The sequence below is a fragment of the Coenobita brevimanus genome, chromosome 103 (assembly GCF_032717465.1).
Source record: "Coenobita brevimanus isolate Jiangsu-jjx chromosome 103, ASM3271746v2, whole genome shotgun sequence".
Taxonomy (NCBI): domain Eukaryota; kingdom Metazoa; phylum Arthropoda; class Malacostraca; order Decapoda; family Coenobitidae; genus Coenobita; species Coenobita brevimanus.
In genome coordinates, this window is record NC_137056.1 from 1,118,842 (window position 1) to 1,146,599 (window position 27,758).

Genomic DNA, 27,758 nt, shown 5'->3' on the forward strand with positions numbered 1-27,758 from the left:
CGGTGCCACACGCTCCCTCACGCCGGTTTGTTTTGAAGCGAATACTCTGAATATAGACATTTCGGCAGATGAGAAATCGACTTCGTTTTCAGATTTTAAAATCTAACTTTGAATATGAACCACTATAATAGAAAAAATTCTTTTGTAAAATTAACTGATTTTATCATCCGAACCTGGCAGAACCTCATAAAAGTATTTGGATCTGATTACACACTGATCAGTTGTAATCATTATAAGGTATTTGGTCAATTAACTTACAAACTATTAACCTATCATATTATCATAACCCAATTCAATCAATAAACACCGCTAAGTAGCTTCTTCTGAATTTAGTATCAGAAATAGAACGCGGCGGCCAGGAAAAAGACTCGTCAGCACTACGCCTGAACGCAGCCAAGTGAGTGGGTCTGAGTCAGTGTCAGCATTCTGAGGCTTTTGTTATCTCTCTGTATAATCCATCCGTGCTCTCTGTCACAGCTGCCGGGAGCTTCAGGTAAGGAGGATAAAGCGTCAGGAGGTTATGGAGCTAATGATGGCAGAGATAGAACTGCAGATTGTAAAGTATTGTACGAATTTTTGAGACGTGAGGAAGTCAGTCACTTTCAGATAACTCGGTTTTTACCTTTTTTTTTTTTTTTTCTCTGCGTCCTAGATATGAGTATTGTTGCTATGCCTCGTGATCTCCGTCAAGAGCCATTTGTGTGAGTTGATGAATTAGTTGTATCTGCGCTGTTTTATCATTTCTAACGCTGGGTGGTAACTATATAGCCAACGGGTGGTGGTAACCATATAGCCAACCCGTTCACGTTCCCAACCTGTCAACAAGAGTATGGCGGAGGGTTAGTGCCCTTCCCCGTATATCACCAAACTCAAATTCAAAAGGCCACCCCTTACGAGTTTATGGCGTCTGGCTATAGATAATTAATGATAAATAAAAGCACTGCCAAATCCACTCATCAAAAAAATCTATCAATATCTATAGCCCGATTCCCTAATCCTGCAAAGGGTGGCCACAGACAAAATGCCTCCAAGTTGTTGTCACCCACCATTTGACTACCCTCCCCCCAACTCACCCCCCCCTCCCTCATATACCTCTCAGCTCCACCCCTCTACCTCATCCTCAGTCTACCCCTCCCTCTCCCTCCCTCCACCTCACCTACATACACCCACTTAGTCAGTCTTTCATTCTCCATTCTCTCCACATGTCCAAACCACCTCAGTGTACGGTATTTCTCCTAATCTTCTCAGCCACATTCACATCCACCCCACAACGTTCCTTCACTTCATCATTTGTCAACCTGCCCCTTCATGTCACTCCACATGCTCCTCTCAGGTAACTCATTTCCACTGCTAACACTCTTGACTTGTTCCCCTCTTGCAAGGTCCACACCTAGCTTCCATACATCAGGATAGGGATCACAATACTATCATGCAGTGACTTCTTAACTTCCATACTCACCTCCCTATTTTTCGTCACTGCTTTCAGTGAACCAACAACCTTCCTTCCCTGCTGTACCCTTTCACGCACTTCATCCCCCAAAGTTCCATCCTTACTCATCACCACCAAAGTACTTGAATGCACTCACATTCTCCATATCCTCACCATCCAACCTCACTGTACATTCTGTGATTTCATTCCTCTCAAACACCATAACTTTACTTTTGTTTACATTAACTTTCAGCATCCTCCTCCTACACACTGTCCCAAATTCATTCACGAAACCTTGCAACTCCCATTCATCTTCACTCAACAATACTGTATCATCAGCAAACAGAAACACCGGAATCTTCCAAATCTCACCCTCATTCATTAGAGCCACCCCCACATCCACTGCTCTACCTTGCACCTCCTTTACAACCTCATCCATGTATATATTAAACAGCCATGGAGACATCACACAACCCTGTTTCTCTCCCACATTGAGATCAAAGAACTCACTCAGCTCACCATCCACTTGCACCGTAGCCCTAGCTCCTTCATACGTACTCTTCACAGCATTCAACAATTTCCCCTCCACTCCATATATTCTTAATACCTTCCACATACCTTGCCTATCTATTCTGTCATAAGCTTTCTCCAAGTCCATGAAGGCAGCATACACTTTCTTTCCCTTCTCCAGATACCGTACTTCTCCACTAAACATCTTAGAACAAATATCTGATCTACACACCCTTTTCCTTTCCTAAATCCCCCTTGTTCTTCTTCAACTAGCTCCTCTGTCATATGCCTAACCTTATCAATGAGTATTCTACCATATATTTAACCAGTCGCACTAAGAAGGCAAATACCCCTATGGTTACCACATGCTTCTTTCTCCCCTTTTCCTTTGTATAAAGGAACAATTATACGTGATTTCCAGTCCTCTGGAAATAAATGCAGCCATTAATTATATTTTATTCAGGTGGCCTTGATCTGCTATGGCCTGAGCTGTGCTTGTGATTTCATAGCTATCAGCCATACATAATAGACTTTATCCTTGAACTGTGTGGTTGACTAAGAAAATGTTAAAAATTTCATTAGGTTAAAATGTTTGATACTTTCACAGCAGAAGGGGATAATCAATTATAAAAGTTTACAGCTGTCTGTCTGTCCATCTGCCACCAGGTGCCTTCTGTAATTGTGTAACGAGTAGCCGCAAACAAATTGGCTCTACAATAATGCATGCAGAAAATCACTAGAGTAGGGGCATTGTGTGTTGCAACTACTCACTAAGATGAAGCCCTGTGGTCTCATGTTACTTATCAAATTGTTGAGTAGCCACTGGTATAACTGATATGCAGGCAGGCTGCTATAGATCATTGGAAGTATTTACAGTGTATTGGATTGGCTCTAAAATTTCATGTGAAAATCAGTTCATCAGTACTGAGAATCACTTGAGTTTATACTGCCACCACTGACATGAGTGATTACCTTCAGTTATCTACATATTGTCAGTACCTGGAGGTTCATAAGGAGCTATAAAGTACTGTATTAACATTCATCACATATTATCAATAAAAATAAAAATGGCCTTTAGTTACACAATTACAGCTAAATAACATTCTGGCATTGGTGCTTCCAGGTTCAGTATGGTACTTCTTGGGATTCTACAATACCCCCTCCCTCTCCCCATGTCAACTTTTTGATAAAGTAGGCTACATATCAGCATGCCCTGGATCAGTGTTATCTGACTCTGGCTGCAAGACAAACTATCATAATGGCAGGGAAAAGATGCAGGTACCAGCAGAGCTCAGTAACTAGCTACCAGTAATAATGTTCCGGATCCCTTTTTTTTTTTTTTTTTTCCCCCAGTAAAATACATCTTTATAAAGTGATATATTTCTTCTTAAACTTTGAAATCATATACTTTCATACAGCAAAGAACAATCTCTGGAATCATTTCCTTATCATCATCCAAGATGCCCCACCTGAGATGGGTGAGGTAGTATCCAGAAATAAAGGAAAACACATAAATAGTGAGAACTTAGAACTATCAAACAGTATGTTTAGTGGAACTGGCCTCAGGTACAGTATTCACACTTCATTCATCCCTTCCCACCCAAAATATAAAATAATAATTATGGTAATACGGTAATAAAAATAATGCAAAAGATGTAAGGCAGACTACCATTTAGGCCATGGGTTCTTAACCTGGGGTCCATGGATGGGATGCAGGGGGTCCGTGAAGGCCAGAATAATTGAGAACAATTTAGCAAGATTGCATGATGCCGTTTGGCATCATTAACTTAAAAAAAAAAAAAAAATCAGTCTTGAAGAATTCTGGTGTTCGATGACACAAGCGTACCCTCATCTGGCAGTGTGAGCTATGGGTGCACTGATTACGTTTGCAACTACATACCTTTGTGAGTTAGGGATTTCAGCGCTTGTTTCTATCAAAATGAAAAGTCGAAATCAACTGGATGTCAACGATGACATGCATGTTGCCTTGTCAAAGGCCACTCCACAGTTTCATCTTATTCAAGCCAAACAGCAACAACAACTCTCTCACTGAAATGAACTTTTGAGCAGACTTAAAGTTTTGTTTTGTTTAATTTGCTCAAGTTGGATGTATTTCATTTTTTCGAGTGGCCATTAGTTTTTCCATGAAAAAGAGTGAGAAATATAATTCTTTGTAAAAACTGTTTTATACTTTCTGATACACTGCATGAGGTAGTTTTTAATAAAATAATGTATATTCATTGCATGCAAAATGCTGTGTTTGTGCTTATATGCATTTTTGTAGGGAAGGGGTTCATAGCGTTCACCAGATTCTCGAAGGGGTCCATGACTCAAAAAAGGTTAAGAACCATTGATTTAGGCTATTGTTATTGTACTGTATGATAAAGTACAGTACTGGCATACTGATAAAGCAGATAACAGCCAAGTAGCTAAGGGTAGTTATGGAAGAGGTCCCCACCAGGCCCATGACAGACAAATCTGAAGAACTGGAAGTAGTACTGGCAATCCTCATTACAAGTCAGGGATGAAGATAGAAAATTAAAAACTTTAAAGGTTAATTATATGTTGTTTTCTGCCCCTAGAACAGAAATCAAGCCAAGATGAGTATCCAGTGGACATTAATCGCAGGTGTGATGTACCTGGAGTTGGCTGCCACCATCTTACTCCTCATACCATTCATCTCACCGAAGAGGTATGTCAAACATGTACTGAGGGAATGCAGGTACAGTAGTTATAAACATTGTCATTCGTAGTCAACCCATTCTGTGCTGGGGCTTTTCTCAGCTTTTGGGCCTCCCAGTGCCAAGGGTGTGGGAGGCTGAGTGACCCTCCCCAGTGTTTTTTTTTTTTTTTTTAATAGACCTAAAAAGTGGTAAAAATAAGCCTAGTGATAGTAAAAGTGCTCACCTCGGCTGTTTTCGTTTTTTCTAGCACGCCCAGATTTGCATCAGATGGCTACTTTCAGATTCTGTCAGCGGCTGATGTGGATAGATAGTCCATTTGGATGTGAAGTGGATGGATGCATGGAGTACTTGTAGTATGGAAGCGCCACCTGGTGCACGTAATGTGGCCACAGTCGGAACTGTTATGTGAAGTTGGGGTTCCGTGCTAATTTTGCATATTTTCACGCTCATGATGCTCACAGCACATTAGTTATGGTAAATCACACATTTCGTACATTATTTTCCTTAAATTACTTGATTTCATGATTTACTTCTATTTGTTTCCATTTACTTATTTTATTTTCATTACACACACACACACGCTTCTGTTCAATAATTTTTTAATGTATGGTACTCTGTGAAGCAGGGTTCCATATACAAGCCCACACCGCAGTCTTTGCATTCATACCTTGTGTCCTTTTTCTTGTTCTGAGGCTGTCTTGTGGTGGTGGCACACTTTACATCACTGCTAACATTTTTTTCTGGTTCCAGTACTAGGTAAACTAGGGCAGACTCAGACTCAAATACTTTGCACAAATGTGCACAAAACCGCATCTGTATATACTGTATACAGACTTGGCATTTTGTGCCAGTATAGGTTTGTCTGTATATATATGGACACGGCACAGAACGGGTTAATAGCTATAAGCACTCACTCTGTCACTCGTAGTTAACAGAAGTACTGTATTGTATACATGCACTCACTCAGTTATGAAAAATATTTACTGTACTGTCAGCCTCATACGTATCCCACTACAGAGGTAAACTCAACATGTAAGTACAGTAGCTAATCTCTCTCTCTCTCTCTCTATCATACCTGCACGTTTGTGTGCACATGCACGCACGCAAGCGCGTGCACACACACACACACACACACCAGTCATCTCAAAGTAGATGTACACTAAGCATGTCAATAGAGGACAAAAGTTCAGTTATTATTCCACTGTTTCTGCTTCATCCTCAGTGCTTGTCCATCACTTTCCTTCCTGACACATGCCAAGCCTCTCTCAGCTTAGGAATACTGTACAGCAGTTGGTTGAGCTTCCAGTCCATAGAAAACATTAACTGTAACATGGCCAAACTCAGAGGGAAAATTCATTAAGCATGACATAATGCTTTGTATGTACACTGCTTTATCCAGCATATAGCATTGCCACTTTTCCCCAGATGGCACTCAATCTTCAAGTCCCGGTTCCTGCGCAGTATTGGCAACATGTCAGACCTGTATTTCAAGATGTTCCTTGGCCTTCTGGGTCTCTTCTTATTTGGTTAGTAGAAATTTGCTTTTTGTTAATACAGGTGGTGAAACTGAAGATCCTTTGTGATACAGGTGATCATGGGGGCTTTATCAGATTAAACATACAGCCTAGAGGAGTACTGAGTAATCGGACAGATTTTCACTGTAACTTAAGCAACTCAGTTTAAAGCTAAGGCATTTTAGTCACTGGTCCCTGTTAAGAGATGTACTCTAAAGATCATTATTCTAAGTGGCTTGGAAAATGGTGGACTGCAGGAAAGGGGTAGCTTCAGCTTGCACTTCAGGGTCTCACAGTTGGGCTTGGGATCATAATACCAACAACAACCATTAACCTTGATCCCCCACTGCAGATGCCATCCGTGAGATGCGCAAGTACGGTGCTGAGTTGGCCGAGCAGACCCGAGGGGAACACGGTCACCACCTGGATGCTGAGATGCAGGCACAGATGAGGCTGTTCAGGGCACAACGCAACTTCTACATCTCAGGATTCTCACTCTTCCTCTGGGTGTAAGTTTACACATATATTGCTGTGTACAGAATTTTATCCTGTTCTGCTTTCCTGTTTCCTTTTTGTACTCGTGGATCCTCACTGCCCATTCATGTTTTAGTTGGAAGTAAACTTAGTATAATGTGATGAAGATGGTGATTTGTATTTTATATTCTCATAAGCCTTCTTTTATTGCTTCTGGAACCTTCAGTAACAGTTGTGTCTTCATTTAGCGACATTGTCCTTACTAGGAATTATAAGCTTCCACTTGATGGCAGCTGTGTGTGTTGCAGTCTTGAGCCATTTTGTCACACTTTCCCTTATCCCAGGGGTCTCCATATAGGAGTTCGGGTTACCGTATAATGATTGATGTGTGTCTTAGTGTCTCATAACTAATTGCCATGTTATCAATAGTGTGCTGCAACGGTTGACGACACTGATATCTCGGCTGGCGGTGTCATTGGCTGAGGGTGAGGCGGCCATCAAGCAGGCCAAGTCAGCCACGGAGACTGCAGCCCAGCTGATGAAGCAGGGCGAAGAAGGCCAGGAGGAGCACAAGCAAAAGGAGGCCAATGTGTCCAATGAGATCAAGGAGCTCAAGGAAGGTTAGTCAGTCAGGAATCAATAGCCAGATACCTTAATTCTTGAGAGGCTGGCCACAGGCAGATTGCCTGCATGTCACCCTGTACTCCACTATCAGGCTGCCTTTACTCCAGCCTGCACCTTCTCAGTCATATACCTCTCCATCCCAGTGGACATGCATAATAGGGAAGGTGACTAATGCCTATATTCAAGATGAGATTGCAGAACTCCTGAATTCTAACTTATACAGTATTTACATCTTTCAGGATGTGTGTGTAGACCTGTATTCCATGTTACATAAGACATTCACCAGTGAAGTATTGGTGTTAGAAGGGGCTTGTCTCCCCCTTCACATTCCCAGTTATGCGAAAACAGTTGTACATGCTGATACAAAGTTTGAAGTAAGGAAAACAGTTGCTGCATTTCTTCACTTAATTCAAATCTGCAGTAGTTAAATTCGTCATCAAATGCCAGTTTCACTAGGAAACCCTCTTGATGGGGAATGATTGTGGCAGAATCATTTTCAGGGTACAAGACTGTTAGTATATACATCAGTTGGCCATTCCATTTCCTTGCTTATCCCAGATATACTGCATCATTTTTTTTCTTCCACCCACCAATCCCTCCATATGTCTGTCTAGTATTTGTTCACAGTAAGTCATTCTTTAACAGTACCCTTTTGGACATCCATTTTACCATCAAGTAAACTTCATTTCTACCAGTTTCCCCCATTCCATAACACCAGTTGTATGGAGCAAGTTCTGACATTTTACAGTTAATCTCCGACTTGTATTGAGGACTGCCTTATGGAGAAAGTTGTAATAGTGTAGAATGGATCCCTGATGGATAATGGAAACTGCTTTTACTAATCCTAATGGAAAAAGTTATGACTATAGAACAAATCCTTGACATAATGGAGAGTGTCTGGACTGATTCTTATCAAGAAAGTTAGCTGTGATCCCTGACTTCACTGATGGCTGCCTGTACTGGTCCTTGTGGAAAAAAAAAATTGTAATGTTTTGGAACAGATCCCTGACTTAATGGAAACTCCCTGAACTGATCCTAAGTCATGCTTGAACAAAAACTGGACTGACATTCACCTTTGTGTCCTCAGAGAAGCGTCGACTGGAGGCGGAGCGTGATGCGGCCCTGAAGCAGGCTGAGGCTGTGAGCCGGGAGTATGACCGTCTGCTGGAGGAACACTCAGGCCTCCAGGACAAGGTCAAGAAGCAGGAGGGAGAGGAATGCAGCAAGAAGGATGACTGAAAGGAAGGATGAAGTGGAATAATGGGGAAATGGGTGAGGGAGGGGAGAGAATGGCTGAGAATTTGAGATGGGGAAGAAGGGAAATGAGAGGATGGAGAAATGAGGGAGGAGGGGGAGAGGAAGATTAAGTGGAATAACAAAAAGATGGGTGAGTGAGAAAAGTGTATTGAGGATTTAGTATGGGGGGGATATATATATAATATATATAGACGATGATGAAAAGTGATGGTTACATGTACGTGATATGTAAGATTTGAATTAGCTTTTGAAATCTACAATTGTGGAAACAAAAATTGCTGTGTGTACAAGAGAAGTTAACGATGGAAGCAGGAGAATGAAATGTATATATTGAGGTGTTTAGAGGGAGAGAGAATTAAAGGAGTGCATAGGTACAATAGTGGTAATATTAAGATACCAATCATCAAAGAAAAAGAAGTGTGGTGGGAAAAAGTAGATACTAAAGGAAAGGAATGCTCAAAAGAAGGATTAACTACTAAAGGAGTTAACTATGGAATGAATCTCCCCACCCTCTTACCTTGAGTTCATGTATTGTCAAAGTAAACCATATCCTTGAAAGCTATGGTATTACATCGGAAGCCACAGTGCCCAAAGCAGATGTCTTGTAGCCTCACACTGTATATTCCCAGTCACACATCTGTATCGTTTGTATATTTTTGTCAAGTTGCAGTACTTTAGAATACTATGTATGGCCAAATTAGCCATATGCTTAAAATTTAAATAATGAAGGAGATGCAAGCCCCAATGTTTGAACAGTAGTTTCTGAAGCTCATGATGTAGACTGAGCATATATGGCTCTTCTCTATCACTGCCATGCATTCTCTATAAAGTGGGATGCAGGCTAATTATGTCAAATAACCAGTCATTCCATAATTGCATCAAGTAGGGGGACTTGCCTTCCCATTCATAATTTGAATCTTAAGCATATGACTGCATGTTTTTAATGCTTCAAATGGTGAGGAATAAATATTTAATGTGGCAGCTGTATGTGCTGTTATAGAAACTGCTAATTACTGATATTACCAAAGCTTAATATCTTACAGCATCACTGGAGGCTCATGCATGTTTGAAACCAAAAATTCTGTCAGATGTAAAGCTACTGTGTTTCTGATTTCATTTGTGGTGGATATTAAATACTGAGGAAGGTCTGTGCATTTTCATTAAGCAATACTGTCTAGACATTTATACTCCTTACTCAGCCCTAGGGAGGGAAAGGAGGTCCAGATGATGATGATGAATACCTTATAAACGTTATGCATAATCAGCAATATACCCATTAATTTTCAACTGATGAGCAAGCTACAGCACCAGTTGCAGATGTTACTATTGAGGTGTTAGAAAAACTGAAGTGTTGAGATATGCAGAGCTAGAGTAATGAATCAACCAATAATCGCCTTTGAGCTAGTCCTGCAAAGTTTTTCACAAGTGAAAATTTTTGTGGGACGTAGGGTTAGGATGATGATCTCTGAAGCTAACTACAGGATTTCCAGTCTTACACTGTGATTAGTTTTTTCCCTTATATTTGGGCATTTAAAAGCACTGATTAATAAAATTTTTCCCTCACTATCTGGGCAGAGAAAGAGAAACATGTAATGCAAAATTTTTAAACTGTATTATCTGAACATCACATGGCCAGATATTTGTCATTCCAGCTCTGCGCACCTCAGCTGTAATAGGCATTGCGGAGAACAGTATGCCAAGGATGACTGAACAAAAAGGTCATACAGTACTGTATTTTAATTGGTGGTGAAGATTCTGTAACACCTTTTCTTGGCAATTTATTTTCCATATTATGCCTCAATGCCCTCTTGAATATTACTGGTGCAAACTATGTTAATCTGGAAAGATACAAGTAACATTCAAGAGAAAATTATGGCGTAACTGGCACAGTAAGTCGCTAAGAATGAAGTGGCATGAAGCGTCCAATGCCATTTAGAACACAGCTCTAAACCTAATGTGCTCTTTGCTTGTATACCACTGTGCTTCATGAAGGATTGTTAGTGACATAATCCTTACAAGAATGTGGGTTTATACCTGGTGGTTGTAGAATCCAGTCCTACGTAGTGTGTAGTCCGGAGGATGTACAGTACTGGCTAACTGACAGGTTTGAAGTGAATTTCTTTGCCTGTTTCTTCATGAGTTTTTTACTGTTTCAGTTGAAAATGATGATGGTTCTCCTACTTTTATGCCTTCAAATTTTGGATCCTACCCAACCCATTTATACTTTAGTAAGGAGCCGGGTGAGGATGATGAAGAGAGTTACTGTTGAGTTTCCTGAAGAGATTTATATCTGGCACGAGGAATCCATTATTTAATTCAATTTCCTGGAGGTAGTTATGCCATTCTCTTGACAGTGGTCATGGTTCAACTTTTATGCTTCCCTGTTCTTGGAATCCTACCCAACCCATTTATATGTAAGTGAAGAGTTGGACTTCCTTTATTTTCCTGATGAGATATATGTCACTTCACATGACATTACAATGATGGTTTTACTTTTAAGTGTCCCTTAACTGGATCCTACTCACCCCATATATACAGTATTTCAAGGGGTTAGCATGATGACCATGATCAATTACAGTGGGTCTCTCTTCTGATACTTCTTGATTGCCACTGTACTCTGTTAATACTTGGCACTTGCACAGGTTGTATTTAGTACTTAAAGGCAACCGCATCATACTATTTAGAGGGAACTTTCATCTGGGAGTAAGGATAACAATTTATTCATCCTCTGTTCATATATAATTGACACACTTCATGCGTACACTTTAGAAAGAATGTCTTTCACTTGTATCGTGTAGTGATGAAGCTGTATTCGTAGCTGCCATGATGATGTACTTTATCCTCTATGAAGCAGTTCTGAAAAGTGAAAGATTCTCACATTGTTTCATCTGTCATTTATCCAAGAGATTACTAAGTATTTTAGACTATAAAGGAAAAGATGAAGAGCTTGTATACTGTAAAACATAAAATAGTTTCATCTACAACAATATGCATCATAATATATATATATATATATATTATTGTATATAGTATAGTAAACAAACATGTTTACTGTACTTGCTTCTCAATATAAATGTGTATAACAGCCTTTGCTTTGTACTCTCATGAGAAATACTTTATTTACCACTGATCCCTTCACTCTGATGATGTGTTTTATTGCTTAATTCTTGATACTGTACTTCCAGATTTTATTCAGCTTTTACGAGACATCTTGTGAAGGGATAAATGAAGTCTATATCTAACTTCTCCAGTTCAGAAATTTTCTCAAAATCTATGTAAAACAGATTGGAGATTGCATGAACAAACCATTAAAATTAAATCACCAGGTTAAATATCAAAACTACAATTGTACTCTGCTGAACAATTTTAGATACTGGCTACATTTTCAGTATTACCATAATTGTATGAAGACAAGGTGTTGTGCCATCATGACAGAGTTAGTTATCTGTACAATGATGTGATATTTTATGTGTGCTACTGCAACATGATAAGCCTCTTGTAAAGAAGATATGGAGACCACTACTAACCCATCACTAAGCTGAATATTGTATACTTTGTCTCTTATCACATTCAAATGCATACAGTCTCTGTACCTCAATAAATCCATCTATATATCAATTTCCATCTACCCATCTGTGTACTACTTCAAAGTAAATGAAGACTGCTGTTCTAACCCTTTCACTATAAGTCTTCCCTGAGCAGGAGAAAATCAGTTGGCAGTAGCAAAAATTAAATAATGAAATCATATTGGGAAAAAAAAAAAAAAAAAAAAAAATCAGCACTGAAGACTGAGAACCCTGAATATATGTGTGTGGTCAGCTTCTTCCAGCCAGCCTCGCCTTCACCCCAAAGTCATCACTCCCATGGCCATATTTTCATGGGTTCAGGAGAGTTTCTAGCACCTCCTCCTGTGATATATTTTGCAAAAGGCACATTTATGTAATGTCTTTTTACTGACAGTTTACATGAAAAGTTAAGATGTCCACAGTGTACTGCTGGGTTTACAATATGTCTAAACATTTTGGCATATGATGCTTCCTCCCCCCCCCCATATGAAAGAGGCTACAACAAAACATAACAAGGTACTCTTTCACATGAAAACTCTGCATCTCATAAGTAAGGCTGACTTTATGCAATAAATTTGTGTAAAATCACCAAGGCTCTGTGGACACCTTGTTTATGACCGAATATTGATATACCATTAGGGGTGGGAGAAAAAAAAACGGAAGGAAAAAATGCTATGATACTTCCTGTGCTGACCTTCTGACACCACACCTGCAGGAGAAACTTATATAATTTACACAATGGTCATATCCAGGTGGCTTTCAATATTTCACAGTGCATGTTCCTCAGCTGTTTTTGTTACTGTACCTTAGCATCCTATTACATGTCACTGATTTAATGTCAGAACTAAAATATAAATATGAGAGAATATCAAGATGTATTTGGGCACATTCACTGGTGAGGAACAGGTTCTATGAAGCCTCCTATGCCACTGAGAATGTGGCCCAAAGGTATGACAGTAACAATAGTAGTTGGTATTTACATGTGATAAATATTCCAAACAAAATAGTCTTAGGTAAATTTTAAACAACTGGAAATGGAAATATGTACCAGTAATGCAAATTAGTGGGGGGAAAGAAATCAATTGTGGTATTAATGCAAATGCTTCTCACTGACCATTACAATGAATATGAATTAACTGATAACAGACAAAAGTCCTTACTGTATATCATATCAGAATTTGTAATTATAAATATATGTGACAATCTCAACATACCTCATACTCTATTAACCCCTTCAATCTGATGAAATATTTTTGAGTTTACTCTTGCTAGAGCCAGACATTTTTATTCAGTTTAGGAATGACTTTTGGAACTGGTGGGGTCAGATAATGCTTTCATTACCCCCTTTGCTCTAACAGAGAATCACAAAACTGAATAAAACCATCTGGAGGTAGCCATTAAAAAAAAAAAAAACACTGAAGGAGGTTAACATTTCAGCCAAACATTGTGACCATTGCTACTTTCAATCCTTTCTTCTTTTTGTAACCCTGTATTGATCAATGTTCTGTAATAGCATTCAGTACACGATGTCCCCAAAGTTATCTGACCCATGGTTTTATTAAATAACTGTCTTGATCAGTTATGTACACAAACTAATTAACACTGTGAATATCAATACAAAGGTGCTCTTTCACATCTAACAACAATAATCAAATCAGCACATTCTAACTTTAATAAACATTTTGGCTGAAAAAAAAAAAAAGTAAACCAGCTTTGGGGGCAACCTGTACTACCACTAACCTTTTACCAATCAAGCCTCCTTTATTATCACTGCATCATTCACTGTTTACCTCCTGTACTTACGAGTTTGTCCCATTTTCTTGTTTCTGGCATCAGTAATCCTCTAGCTTATGTATGGATAACTTTAGCTTTAAGTTTTCTGTGGGAATGTTTGATAATAAAAGGATCTATGGGTGATTAATGTTACGCTTTTGATTCTTTTCCCATCCTCCCAACTGCAATGTAACTGCTTGAATGCATGCATATAAGCACAAACATGCCACTAAGGACATTAGCACTTGATGTGGTACATAATTCTCATTTCAAACACCTACACATTTATACACATACACACACACAAAAGCTATAAAAAAGGTATTTCAAACATATGAACAGGTAAGGTGTCATTTTCAAGAACAGTACATGTTACCTCACCTCCCACTTTCTCTGAGCCAGTTTCTTGATTACTTTGGTGGTGCTGATAAGATAAGCAGCCATCATTTATGGTAAGTGTTGCTTTATCATGATTGTGTCTTCTCTTCCATCACTACATACACACTGCTATCCTCTCTGTCAAAAGATACAATATATACTGTAATGCTCCATATCTTTGCTAGAAAATCAAGACAACATATATAAAAGCTGAATACTTTATTAATTCTCACTGAGGTACACAACAGCAGTATAGAAGTACCTGTGTCACACTTGAGTATGCTAAAATGTAAAATAAAATATTCCTCGTGTACAAGTAAGTGAGGCCAGTCTGGATATATTATGTGTAAATGGCTTATAGTACTGTTCAGATAACCAACAGAATGCTTCAAACTGTTTTATGTAACTATTACAAGTTGCAGTGAACAAATAAATGGAAAGATAAGTGTATTACATGGGCTGGGTGGCATCACACTGATATGACTTCAATGGTTTTGTTATACTGGAAAATAAGCTAAAAGTGATTGCTTAACCCCTTCAATCTGGAGAGGTGTTATTAATTTTTACTGCTGCTGCTATATGATGATTTTCTTCAATTCTGAAAAGGATCTTACAGGTAATGTGTCAATAAAATTCTCTCTCTCTCTCTCTCTCTACACACACACACACAAACACATTTATATATATATATATATATATATATATATATATATAATCACCCAGAAAAAGATGTATTAAACATGTAAAAGATGTCACTAAACTGAATGGGTTAATCAGTGTTGTCAAGGCTGAGTGATCTGGTGAGGTCATTAAGGTGGTTCCACTTGAGAGTATGATAAGACAACATGACATTAACTGATATTTTGTGCTATCTTTCATTCACCTTTGTGGGAACTGGATTTAGACAATTAAGGTGGAGTGGATAAACTGGACTGTGAACTGTGGGGTTATGGGTTTCGATCCTGACTGTTGCAGGGACCAGTCTGAGGATGTGACCTTCACTGCTCTTCCATCTTCCTTCACATACACTTCATAAAAATATTTCCATTATCATCATAACATAAGTTTAGAATATGATATCCTTACTAGATACTAACAGACAGGGTACATATTAATGCTTGAGTGGTGGCATGTGATGTGTACAGCATATTCATACTAACATCAAAAAGATCCATCAGCTCAGGTGAAGGCCACGTGTAGTCAGACTGAAGGTCAATTTCACTAAACATGGAGACTCATTCTCACTTCACAATAAAGGTTTCTCATATTTCAATGCCACTATGACTAATTATTAAGCCATAGAAGTGGCCCAGTTCTGCCATGTGCAAACAAATCTGCTACAGTAGGCAAACTGAACTTTCCCTAACTTATGGTAAAAAAAAAAAAAAGGGGGGGGGGGTTACTGACCCAAGTAGTGGTGTGTGAGGGTGTGGGAGGTGCTTCTTGAGGTGACGCAGCAGCAGGGCGCGATACACGAAGCTCTTGTCACACTCGCCACACTGGTACTGTTTCTGCTCTGTAGGGGTCAATATAATGCATACCACCATCAGTATCGTGTTAAAAAACTTTACGATATTTATAATGGGTTGGGAGATCTCAGAGAATGGCTACAGCAAAATACATCACCATCACTGACATCTCAAGACAACTTCTGACATTTTCAAAGGGTTGGAAGATTTTACAGAATGGCCACAAAATATATACGGTACCGGTACCTTATTTCCCCAACATTATCATCTCAATACAATTTCTTACATTTACAAAGGGCTGGGGTGTAATGAAAAGTCATAACAATATAATCATCACTACCACCACCACTGTTTTTAACATTTACACCACCATCATCATCATCATCATCCAGACCTCCTTTCCCACCTTAGGGCAAGGTGAGGAGCAGCAATGTCCAAACAGCCCAAATTTGCCCAATTCAATAGGCCACGCTTCCATTCACTAACCATTCAAGTTCCCGGAATCCTAGGTCTGAAATGCCAAAAACATTCAACCACATTCTGTAGCCTTGCATAAATGTATCTGACAGAATCGCTCAGGATGCTGTCATGTTAGAAACAGGTGCCAAATTTCTGATCATGCACTTCTCCTCACAATGTTCATCCAGCCAGCTCAATCTCTTGTCAATCCCCTAGCCTCACCGATTTCCAGACCTCTCTTCCACACACATTCATTCACCACATCACTCCACCTTTTCCTTGACCTACCTCACCTCCTCCTTCCTTCAAATTTGCTCAGATATACCTTTTTCATCACTATTTATCCATTCTCTCCACACGACCATACCATCTCAGTACACTCTCTTCAATTCAGGTGTCCACAGACTTCCTCACTCCACATCTTTCACGAATCACATTATTTCGTATCCTATCCACTCTACTCCACATACATTCCTCAGCAGTCCCATCTCCACTGTTCTTACTCTTGACTTTTCATTTTCATGCCACACCATAGTCTCACATCCGTAAGTTAAAGTTGGCACTAACACTCCTTCATGTAAGCCTAGTGCAGCCACAACACTCAAGCCTCTGTTTCTTATCAATGCCTTCATTGCACCAGCTACTTTCCTTCCTTGTGTCACTCTACTTTCCATTTCTTTTGCACATTTCCCTCTCTTTTCTATCACTGTACCCAGGAATAGTATTCGAACTCTCACCAATTCCAGTCTCTCTCCATTCACTTTAACATCGCTCTGAAAGTCACCTTCTCTCTCAATAACCATCACTTTACTCTTTTCTTCATTTACTCTCAAGGCACAATGCTCACTGACATCAGCAAAACTCTGCACTAGTTTACCAAGTTCTTGTCCGGTATTTGAAAGTAGTACTGCATCATCGGCATACAACAAATCTGAGATATTCCATCCATCACCATTCATTACCAACGCCATCTCTCTCTCCATTACTCGTGTTTTTACTTCTCTCATCACCCCATCCACATATACCTGTATATTGAACAACCATGGGGACATCACACAACCTTGTCGCACGCGCACACTGATTGTGAACCATTCACTTAGATGCCCATTTACCCTTACACATGCTTCACTACCATCATAAAAACTCTTGATGGCACCTAGCAGCTTACCATCTACACCGTACATGCACAAAACCTTCCACAATCCTTCTCTGTCTACTTTGTTGTATGCTTCTTCCAGATCCATGAATGCCATAAACACCTGATAGTCCTTCTCGCAAGCCTTCTCCACTATCTGTCTTACTGTAAAAATTTGATCCACACATCCTCGGCCACTCCTAAAGCCATCCTGTTCATCACTTGCTAGGACTTCTGATATCTCTCTTACTTTCTCCATAATAATTCTTCCACACTCAATAAATTTATGCCACAATAATTCTTGCACTCACTCCACTTACCTTTATTTTTGTACAGGGATACAATCACAGCCTTTCTCCACTCTGCTGGCACAGTTTCACTCATCCATGCCTTCTTACATATCTCCAACAAGCACTTCATTCCGCTCTCTCCACCACACTTAATCATCTCTGCATACACCTCACCAGCCCCAGCTGCTCTCCCATTTTTCAGCCACTTAACAGCATTCTTCACCTGTGCGAGTGTAACGTTTCCTGGCACTGCATTCCTTCTCTGCACACCCCCAAAACCAATCATGTTTACAGCGGCTCTGCTCTCTCTATTCCCATTCATCAGGCTTTCAAAATATTTTTTCCATCTGGTCCTTACTTCATTCCCCTGGGTTAATAATCTACCACTTACATCCTTCACACTTTCACCTCTCCACTGTCACTTCTACATTTCCGCACCTCTTTCCAGAATAACTTCATCTTTTACGTAACACTTCTTTGTTGCTTGCACTATATTCTAATGTTAATCTACTGTCTCTGCTCAGCATTCAGAATGGAGGGATGGCAATTTTTGGCCAAGTTAAAGTGATGAGATTAAAATGATGACTGCCTGTATGTGCTTTACAATATGCTCTGTTCACTTGAACTAGGCATAATTTGTCATCACTCCTTTCTGAACAGTTGGCTGTAGCAACATCAGAAGAATATCATGCTAGTCAAATTTTGAGAAGTGATATGTAAAGGCTGCCGAGCCACAGTATTATCTCACTCTGCCACTGAGCTACAGTAAATAAGGAGCAACAGAGCAAAAATCTCCCCCTTGTTAAACCAATGAAAATAAAAAAATATGTGATGCTGACTGTCATGGGTCTGAAGGTGGACGGAGAGTTTGTGTCGTGTGGTGAACCTGTGGGGGCAGTGCAGGCATGGGAACCTTCGCTGGTCACGCCGTAGGTGGGTTAGCCCATGTGACCATAGGTTACCACGGCTACGAAACACCTTACCACACTCCTGATGACGATAACAACATTACGATTATTATTAACATAATCTCACTCGAAGTAGTGCTGCTCTCTGGTTCCTGCCCTTTCCTCTCTTCCTTCCTCTTCTTTCTTTCCTTCATTCTTTCCGCCTCCTTCTGTCTACAGGTGACTCTAAACTGAGTAACAAGCCAAATGGTTTCCTGTACACCAGGAAACCATTTACTACACTAGGTGGTAACCATATGATCAAATTATGGAGCCTCGTGGTTTAGCGGGCAATTATGGAACTCCCATCGGATTGAGCCGGTGCAGGTTTATATCCAAGGGGTGGTTGGGGTTTATTGTGCATGTAATGCCCTTACGGATGAGTGAGGCTGGTCACTCTCTTCTTAAATGTCAAGACCAACTTGCCTAGCCCCGGGCTTCTACGCTCCTTATGGGGTAATACAGGATTGGATGATGAATTAATGAATGAATGAATGATTAACATCATCATAATTCACCATCCTTATCATTATCTCAACCCAAATTTCCATCAATAACAAGCAAGAATTGCATTCAGAATTAGGTTAAAAAACACTGTAGCACATTCCTGACATCATCACTACCAGCCTAGTCCAATTTCCCACTAATAACTGAGATTGGTATGATCTAGACAAACGAAAAGGATCCTTCACTTTCTCTTAGCCCTCCATTACCTTATGCACCCTTCTTTTTGCTCTTCCTTACCTCTTCCTCAATCTTTTACATCCCTTATCTCTCTTTTTCTCCCTTCAACACCAGCTCACCTGGCAACTAAATCCTGGTCCATGTGCATGTTTCCTGAGCATGTGTGTGCGAAGGGCATGCCGGGAAGTGAAGGTCGCGTGGCACTGACTGCATGAAACGCTCACCCCATGTGCGCTCCTCTCGTGGCTCTCCACCTCACACTGAAGTGAATGGAATGCTGCTGTTGTTGCTGTTGTGAGTTCAGGTCATCAGAATGTGAACCTGGTGAACTGCAGGTTAATGTTGCCCTCTTCCTGCAGTCTACAGCCTTGTTTTTGGGGGACAAGGAGGGAGATGAGGGATGCTTCCCTAACTGGACAGTATGTAAGATGCTCAGTTATATTGGTGCCACTGCACGAAAATGTCCCTCTCCAGTACAACGAGTGAAAAGAAAAAGAGTAAAAGCAATCACTCCCTTCAGTACTGTCATGTCTTTTATATATTTTCTTGTTACCCCCAGATGATATTACTGGGATTTTGATGAGACCTCTCATAAAGTAATACAGTACTGTACATATAAGAGACTGGCAGTTACCATCACTACATACACTTGCTACTAAACTTATAAAGTGCACTTGCCTCAGCCACAAACCCTTCTTATCCTCAAGTACTTTGTAGTACATGAGCCTGTGGTCTAGAAATTAAAACGAAAAATGACTACTCCATTTCGTAATTTTACATCTATCACTGGAACTGTTAATAAAACAATGCCTCACTCAACCATTAAAACTTTTTTTCAAACATCTAACAATCTGGTTCTGAACAAGCTAACTGGTTATGGCATGAGAGATCAAAGTTATGTTATACTACTGGTTAGTTATAAGCCAGTAATTACCATCTAAGAGCACATGATAGAACACAGTAACTCTCTACAATATTATAATACTAAAATTCCTCAACAATTCATATACAAACCAGGAAGACACTTGATTTTTGCAATACCTGCAACATTTTCTATTACTTTGGTCATGAAGAAGTACAGCAGTCCAGGTTGACTCACCAGGTTTGAGAAGACCAGTCCACACACCTGACAGGCTTTCCTCCGCCTCCTCAGGGCAGGGTCGTCCTTTCTGGTCGCATGTGTGTTGGTTACCACCTCTGTATAAGGTAAGGCACAAAAGCAAGTTTTTACCACCATCATCACCACCATAGCTTTACCATGTTTGTACATCAGCCTTCTCCCCTATGGAAGGCTGGGCATAAACACCTCACCATCATTGTAGCTACACCATATTTATCCCTACAAAACAGGATGATCCTCCCTCTTGTTATATGAAGTGGAGAGAACTAAAGCACAGTTTTCTCACCTCTTTTAAGCACAGCAGAGAACAATGATGGAAGTGGTTCTTCCAACATCATCAGCCAGTGACAATTCACTGCAGGACTTATTGTTATGTTACATCATTATCCTATTCTTATTCAAATAAAACACATGTCCTACGGTACTCATATCCTACCCTACAGAAATCATGCTGTTTTTCAACAGATTAATCTGGCTACTCTACCCTTTCCTTTGTATTCCTTTGTCACTGATGAGGCAGCCTGGCTTGAAAACAGTCACTGAATCATGTTATAATGAGGAATGAATGATGTCATACAGATATTATGTACTGTACCTAGCAGTCAAAAAAAACAAAAATATGCTATTGTACAGAACAACTACAACAGCATGTCAGCATGAAAAGCAGCAAGGACCCTATTTTTTTGCATTTATAAGACTCTAAAGGACCTTTCCTTGTTGATTTGCTTTCCACATTATGGTACAAATGAACAATATCTTTCATATTCTTCTAGGTTGCTTCTAATCTTACTATCAGCACAGTTTGCATAAACAGTACCAGCAAAGTGCCTTTGTGAGTGCATGACGAATGAGTGAGTGCAATGTTATCACAATTTCCCTCTGATATAAAATTATAGGCAGAATCTCCAATGTTTAATTGCTAGAGCTGATGCCAAAAAAACAATGCTACAACAGAAAATTTTTTAAAATCTGATTCTGTAACCGAGGTGTTCATCAATTACAGACGAACACTCCCTCACAAAACTCGAGATTCCAAAGGGTTCCTATGCCTCTGGGTGAATTTCTAGTTGATAACAAAATTTACTGAATGAATGGATCATATGCAGAAAGAATTTCAACCCTACTTCACATAGCAGTAAAGTTATTAACTTCTGCTTAGCATGACAGTCAGGTCAGGGCAGGCCACTCATTTCCAAACTTAACTGAGAACAATCACTGCTTGCTCGTAAAAAAAAGTACGAATGTGCCATACGTAAAAGTAAACTAACAATGAAGATGCTACACCCATTTTACTCTAGTCTGGCCTAAAACTGTCCTCCCTCCATCTTGAACACATGAATGTCAACAATAGACTATGATGCTGGTTGCAAAAAAGAGCTATGTGAGGATGTCGACCCACAGTGTTAGCTATTTTATTTTGCCCCTGAGTTGGGTGAAATAAGCTGTAAAAAGGACAAAAATTTGGGTCAAGGTAAAAGAACTACAGGGAGACTTCTAAGCCAACAAGAATACAACCCAACATAGCCACAGACTCACCCTGCCTTGACACCTGAGTATCCTGAATGAGGTCACCAGTGATGTCAGGTGCCACAGTGACATCATCACCTGCATCAACCTCATCACTGCAGCTGATCACAATTATCCCTTCAGTATTCAGCTCACTCAGGCCCATTTCACGACTAGGATCTCCACAGGGCTGGTTAATTACTCTGATATCGTTGCGAATTGGAGCTGGTTCTTCAAGTAATTCTCCATTCTCTCTTACCACATTTGCATTATGAGCTATATCCTTATCCTTTAACTCCATGACTGATAAATTCTGACTCTGACCATGATTAATATTTTCAACATTATGGAAGGTATTTTCAGTAACCAGTGCAACTGTGGCTGACTCTGATGTTTCACCCTTGTCCATATCACTGTGCATTCCAAATGGATGTTTTTTTGGTAATAACTTATGACTCAACTCTTTATCCACACAGATCTCAACTCTTTTTGCTTTACAATTTTTAGCAGTTTGATTTTTATGTATATTATTTGTACAGTTCTTAGCCAGTATTGAATCCCTTGACTTAATATTCCTAAGCTCAACTGGGTTTATCTCTTCTATTGTACATGTATTAGTGTGACTGCTTTTCCCCTCAATTACCACACATTTTACAGGCATCACATTGGAAGTCATTTGTGTACTGTCTGTTTTTACTGGCATATTATCCATTTCTACAGACATATAATTTGAAGTCACGGATGTACTGGTATTCATTTTTACAGGCGTGTTATTTGAATTCACTGGTGTAACATCCATTTCTAAAACCTCTATCACTTTACTGTCAACCATCACACTGTCTTTCTTCACAATGTCCACCATTTCTTCATTTTCTGTCTTTTTCCTCTCCATTTCTCCATCTTCTATCTCCACACCCTCCACCAAGTCTTCCATTTTGCCACCCTGCACCAGCAAACTCTCCCTGATGACAGTACTCTCCAACATCACACTCTCTGCAACATCTCCCTCAGGCCCTGATACACCTTCCAACACACTACAACTTGCCAATGCCGTATTCCCACACTTACGCTTCTCAATAACATGTCCTAGTTCTACTTCTCTTCTCAACAATGATCCCTGATTCTCCACCACTAAAGTCTCCCCTACCACACTCTCTGCCACATTTTCAAGCTCTTCCATGCTCTCCAATTCATCAATGTTTGCTGATGTCACACTCCGACAAGCATTTTTCTTGACTTTGGCTCCCAATTCTGCTTCCGTTCTTGTCAGTATCATTCCACTGGAGGAGAGAACCCTCGACACCACTTCTCCAATCTCCTCCTCACTCTCCACAGTCAGAATGATCTCTTCCTCACTCTCCTCACCCACACAACACACAATAATCTCCACACTCGACTCCTCTTCATTCTCTTGCAGTTCTGTCATACTAAATAATGAGTTTTCTGTGTGAATTTTGATGCTCGCTTGCTTTTTTGAGACATTGGGTGAAATGCTTCTCAAATTCTGACTTATGAAATTACTCTGGCTGGTTTCTTTTGTTTTAAATGATTCCATGCTTGTTAAATTATCAGTTTTTTCATAACTCCTCTCTGAATTACTCTGATTAATATCAACAAAGTTTTCAGCAACTGTGATTTCTGCATTTTTAAGTTTGCATTTATTGCCATCTTTAATACACAACGTTCTATCTGTGTCTAAACTTTCCAACACTTGTGGATAGTTCTGCACCACACACCTTAAGGAACCGTTAACACCAGTATCACAAGCATGTACATCTAGCTTAGTCTGGACACCACAATCTCTTCTCTTAACACATACTGCTATGCTTGTTCCATCCTCTAACTGTAATGCTCCAGAGTCACGTATCACAGTTGCAGGTGCATCATCTTCAGTTGCAATCTCAGACAACCAACTAGCAAGATGGCTGCCCTGAATCTCCTTTTTGCAACCTTGGGTCCCCTTTTGGCCATCATGTCTTCCATTCTGACTGTTTAGCATCCCCAACTGGTTAGCCCAAGTCTCCATTCTTTGGCTACCTTGAGGTGCCTTGCAGCAGTCCCATGTCTCCTTATGGCTACCCTGAATCTCCTCCCTACAGTTCATCTTTTTTGGGCTACCCTGCATTTCCCCACTTTCCTTTTTTATATCATTAACCTCCTTTTTGCCATCCCGCATGTTCTTTTGGCCACCCTGCACTTCCCCTCCAACTGATGTGAGGTCACTTTCCATCAGTGTGTTAGTGTGGCCAACCAGCATAATATCCGTGACCTGGAAGATCATCCGAGAGTCTGGCCGTCCCATCCCCAGAGCAGCCATGTCTTTCAATGTCAGTTCTGGGGGTTCGTGAGTTTGTTGGAGGGCGGTGTGATGGCCATGTGTCTGGGCAGCATGGGTTCCAAGACTGGTTGTGGTGCGGAACGTGAGGCCACAATACTCGCAAAGATACAACTCATCCCTCACTGCTGCAACCATCTGGAACACAATATAGGAAGTCTCTGTTACACGTCACCCTTTTTTTATGTTCCTTTTTTCTATTGGCCCCTTCAGCCTGGTGATGTATTATTTCTCTTTATTCGTGCTCCCCTACAACGACTGCAAAGCACTCAAGTAAGGATATCACTCATACTGAATGGTTGCATCTAACCTCTGTACCTCAAAAAGTCTCTCCTAAGATGGTTCAAAATGGCTAGAGGTTTGAAGAATAACATGAAAAATTAATCATCACTCTGAAGAGATTAGATTCACAACAAATGACAAAAACTAGTCTGATGAAGTTTTATTCCTGCATACAACCATAATTTACCAGTTTTATCGTACTTTACTTTATGAACTGCAAGTAAAAATTTGTAATATTCTGGACCACAGCCTTGGCATATTATGCCATGGACAGTCTGTGTCGTCATTACCACCATCATCGTCTAGATCACTGAATATCTAGATCGCTGAATTCTTGTCGTTATTCTCTTGTTTGTACTTTCTTCAAGACCCAACTTATCTCTAATCATGGCTAGTTTTTAATTTACAGGTACTTCTAACATTTTTTGTTCAGTTTCATTTCACTTACTGCATGCATGTGTCTGCATTGGTTACCTAATGGCGGCTCTCCAAGCAGCTCAATCTCTATTAGCTTCTCTATTCAGACCTTTATCTCTGAGGCCACACTATATGACCACAACCCAAGTTTTTTTCAGTCTGCCTCTCACAACTGTACTACTCTGAATGTTTGCACCACTCATCCTCTGAACCCAGTTGTCATCATCCATCCTCTCCACATGCTCAAATCATTTCAGTCTACCTCCATTTCATCACATCACTAATACAATAAGGTCCCACTCCCCCTCTCAACCCCCTATTTGCAATCCCCTCCCCCAGGCCTGCCACTCAAAAACACACCACACATCCATCTGACCACTCTCATCTCTGCACGTCTGAGCCCACGAATATCCTCCACCTCCACCACCCATGTACCACCACCATACAGCATCATGCTCCCAACACACTACAATGTTATTTTTCTTCAATGATCTTCAGATATATTAGCTATTAAAGTTCCATTCCTACCTATAAAGCTAGTTTGCCAGTTTGTCTCAACCTGAAGTACCAGCCATATATAAAAATGTTGATACCTATATACAGTAATGAATATTCTACAACACAAACTGGCCGGACTTAACTCAGTAAGCCTAGGAATATCTTTTTAATTTTATTGTCTTCATCTGACGATTTTATTCAGCTCAGGATACACTTCCTGAACTAGTGGGGTTAGACATAGCTTTTACAGACCTACTCTATATGAGATGCTTTTTGTCAGCTGTCTACTGTACAATCGTGCAGTAGCAGCTAAAGGAATTAAAAAGTACATCACTCTGAGCCAAAAAGTTAAATGAGGGCTGCTTGAAATACACATACAGCTAAAAGAAAGAAAGAAAAAAAAAAGTGTGTGTGTGGGGAGGGGGAAAGAGGTACCCTGCAGGTTTGGTCCAGTGCCTTTTGTAACACTGTACTTCAAGCAACCCCCACTGTAATACTGTACAGTACACAACTCTTCATCCCGTGTCATATTGTTTCATACACAGTCTGCACAAAATTCCTTTTTTCCTTCATGTATACCAACTTAGAATAAACCCAAACAAACTTTTTTTTTCCTTTCATGTACACCAACTCAGAATAAACCATGGCAATGCCTGGACACTGCCTTACCTGGTGTTGGGCTTGGAGGTGGTGTATGAGGTCAGCATGAGAGAGGAGGCAGATATGGCATGCAGGACACAGGAACACCACTTGCACTTCCACCCCTTTGTGTTGCACTGCCTCATGATGCCTCAGCGCCGCAGCACTCTCAAACACTGCGTGGCAGTAGTTGCAGGCATGCGCCTTGTGTGGGCCTGGCTGGATGATTTTGATGTGCACCACTGGCACTGTGTTGTGACTACCTGGGTTACAATAAATATCATATCTACAGACACGGGCAACTTTTTTGTGCCAACAGACAGCTGACCCAGGTCACTTTTCTAAACAGAAAACTGACCTGGTTACTCTCCTATATCTATAGAAAACTGATCTGGACCACTTTTCTACACCTGCAAGAGACAAAAACTACCATACCTAACCTAACCTGAATTAACTAAAAGGTGATCTTCAAGGAGATATGGGACCACTTTATTTTAAAATTTTCTTCATTTTTCTTTACTAAAGGTTTTCATGCAGTTATCTCAGTATTTTCTGTGTGCATTTTCAAGTTCTGTTGTTGTTTTTTTTCAAAAGTGGTGAAGTGTTTAAAATGCAGTTTTTGTTTACAGTCCCCAGTGGCTCCCAAGACAGATGTATGCCATCTTGCAGTGTGCAGAAGTTTGATGAATGCCATGTAAAATGCCATTTTTGGCACAAAAATAACCTTGTTTGTGCAACTTGACTATCCTTATTTATCCTAGCCTACCCTGTATTATGTTAATCTAACTAAACTTATCCAACCTAACATAACCTATCCCTTTTTATCATATTTTCCTTGCTTAAAGATGGATTCTCTTCATACTCGACAATGAACTGGATACTGTTACAAAGTCAATGAATCAATTCAAAGGTACATATTATATTTTCGTTAAAGTTTAAGAAATGGTCCTATATCTCCTTGAAGATTACCAACTAAAATAGCTCTGTGGCATGGTAAATATATTAACAAATGATATTCCTTTCTATACTAATGCAGGCAACAAGGAGGCAATTTGTTTGTGGCCACCACCCGTAGGATTAAGGTGTCTGGCAATACATTGGTAGAATTACACTAAATGCAAATAATAATAAAAGTAATAATAATAATAATAGCATAAAAATTACTGGTACAGGCAGTAAAAATCAATGCAAATCAACAAAATGAAATCAGCTTGACATTTCAACATTTGCTGGCAAAGCACCTGTCAAAATCAAAATTTGCCAATGCTATTCATAAAAACATGACAAAAGTGTATTATATTACATAATAAAAGCAATGTATAGTTCACTGAGAGCATGGCCTTGATAATACTGGTATGAAGTAAAATGAAAGTTACAATGAGTACTTGAAAACTTTACGAAATAATCTAGCGGTTATCTACCTTTATCCATATTACTGTAGGACTCTGAAATCAAACAAAGCCTTCTCTTCCTCCGCTTCAACCAGGCTTCATCGTATATAAATCTCCTGCTGAATTGCGCACCATTTCATTAAATTAAATAATACGGTGACATTACGTCTTCTTCTTTTTTATCGAGTGTTATTCATTCATAAGGGACTGGGGGGGGGGGCTACTTTACAGATGCATCATGGATGCCTAAAATATATAGCGTCGCATCCACTAAATTATTCCAAGTACAGTATATAGTAACATATAATGAAGCCGCGAGCTGCACAAGGGAAAAAAAAAAAATTTGTGGAAGGCCGAAAAAATTATATTGCCGAATT

General features: G+C 39.9%; 2 protein-coding genes across 7 annotated transcripts; one reads left to right on the plus strand and one right to left on the minus strand.

The window, feature by feature from the left end:
* The first annotated feature begins 354 nt into the window (after positions 1-354).
* LOC145415756 (B-cell receptor-associated protein 31) lies at positions 355-13,979 on the plus strand. Of its 6 annotated transcripts, XR_013900116.1 has the most exons (7): positions 385-493; positions 4,522-4,631; positions 6,049-6,149; positions 6,490-6,646; positions 7,041-7,231; positions 8,323-12,491; positions 12,610-13,979. XR_013900116.1 is itself a non-coding variant. In XM_080284994.1 (6 exons), the coding sequence occupies exons 2-6, from the start codon at positions 4,540-4,542 to the stop codon at positions 8,472-8,474; spliced, it is 693 nt and encodes a 230-aa protein (XP_080141120.1). In that variant the 5' UTR covers positions 355-397; positions 4,522-4,539; the 3' UTR covers positions 8,475-13,979. The 6 variants fall into 6 exon arrangements, 5 of the variants coding, with proteins under 5 accessions (XP_080141120.1, XP_080141122.1, XP_080141119.1 ...); XM_080284994.1 differs by having other exon boundaries at positions 355-397; positions 8,323-13,979; XM_080284996.1 differs by having other exon boundaries at positions 377-397; positions 4,527-4,631; positions 8,323-13,979.
* LOC145415755 (uncharacterized) lies at positions 12,294-22,505 on the minus strand. Its single transcript, XM_080284992.1, has 7 exons — positions 21,850-22,505; positions 20,293-20,390; positions 19,313-19,453; positions 18,402-18,552; positions 15,617-15,725; positions 14,208-14,347; positions 12,294-12,394 (listed from the first exon to the last, which is right to left on the minus strand). Exons 1-6 carry the CDS (start codon positions 22,493-22,495, stop codon positions 14,299-14,301), a joined length of 1,194 nt encoding a protein of 397 aa, XP_080141118.1. The 5' UTR covers positions 22,496-22,505; the 3' UTR covers positions 12,294-12,394; positions 14,208-14,298.
* Between the last annotated feature and the right edge of the window lie 5,253 nt (positions 22,506-27,758).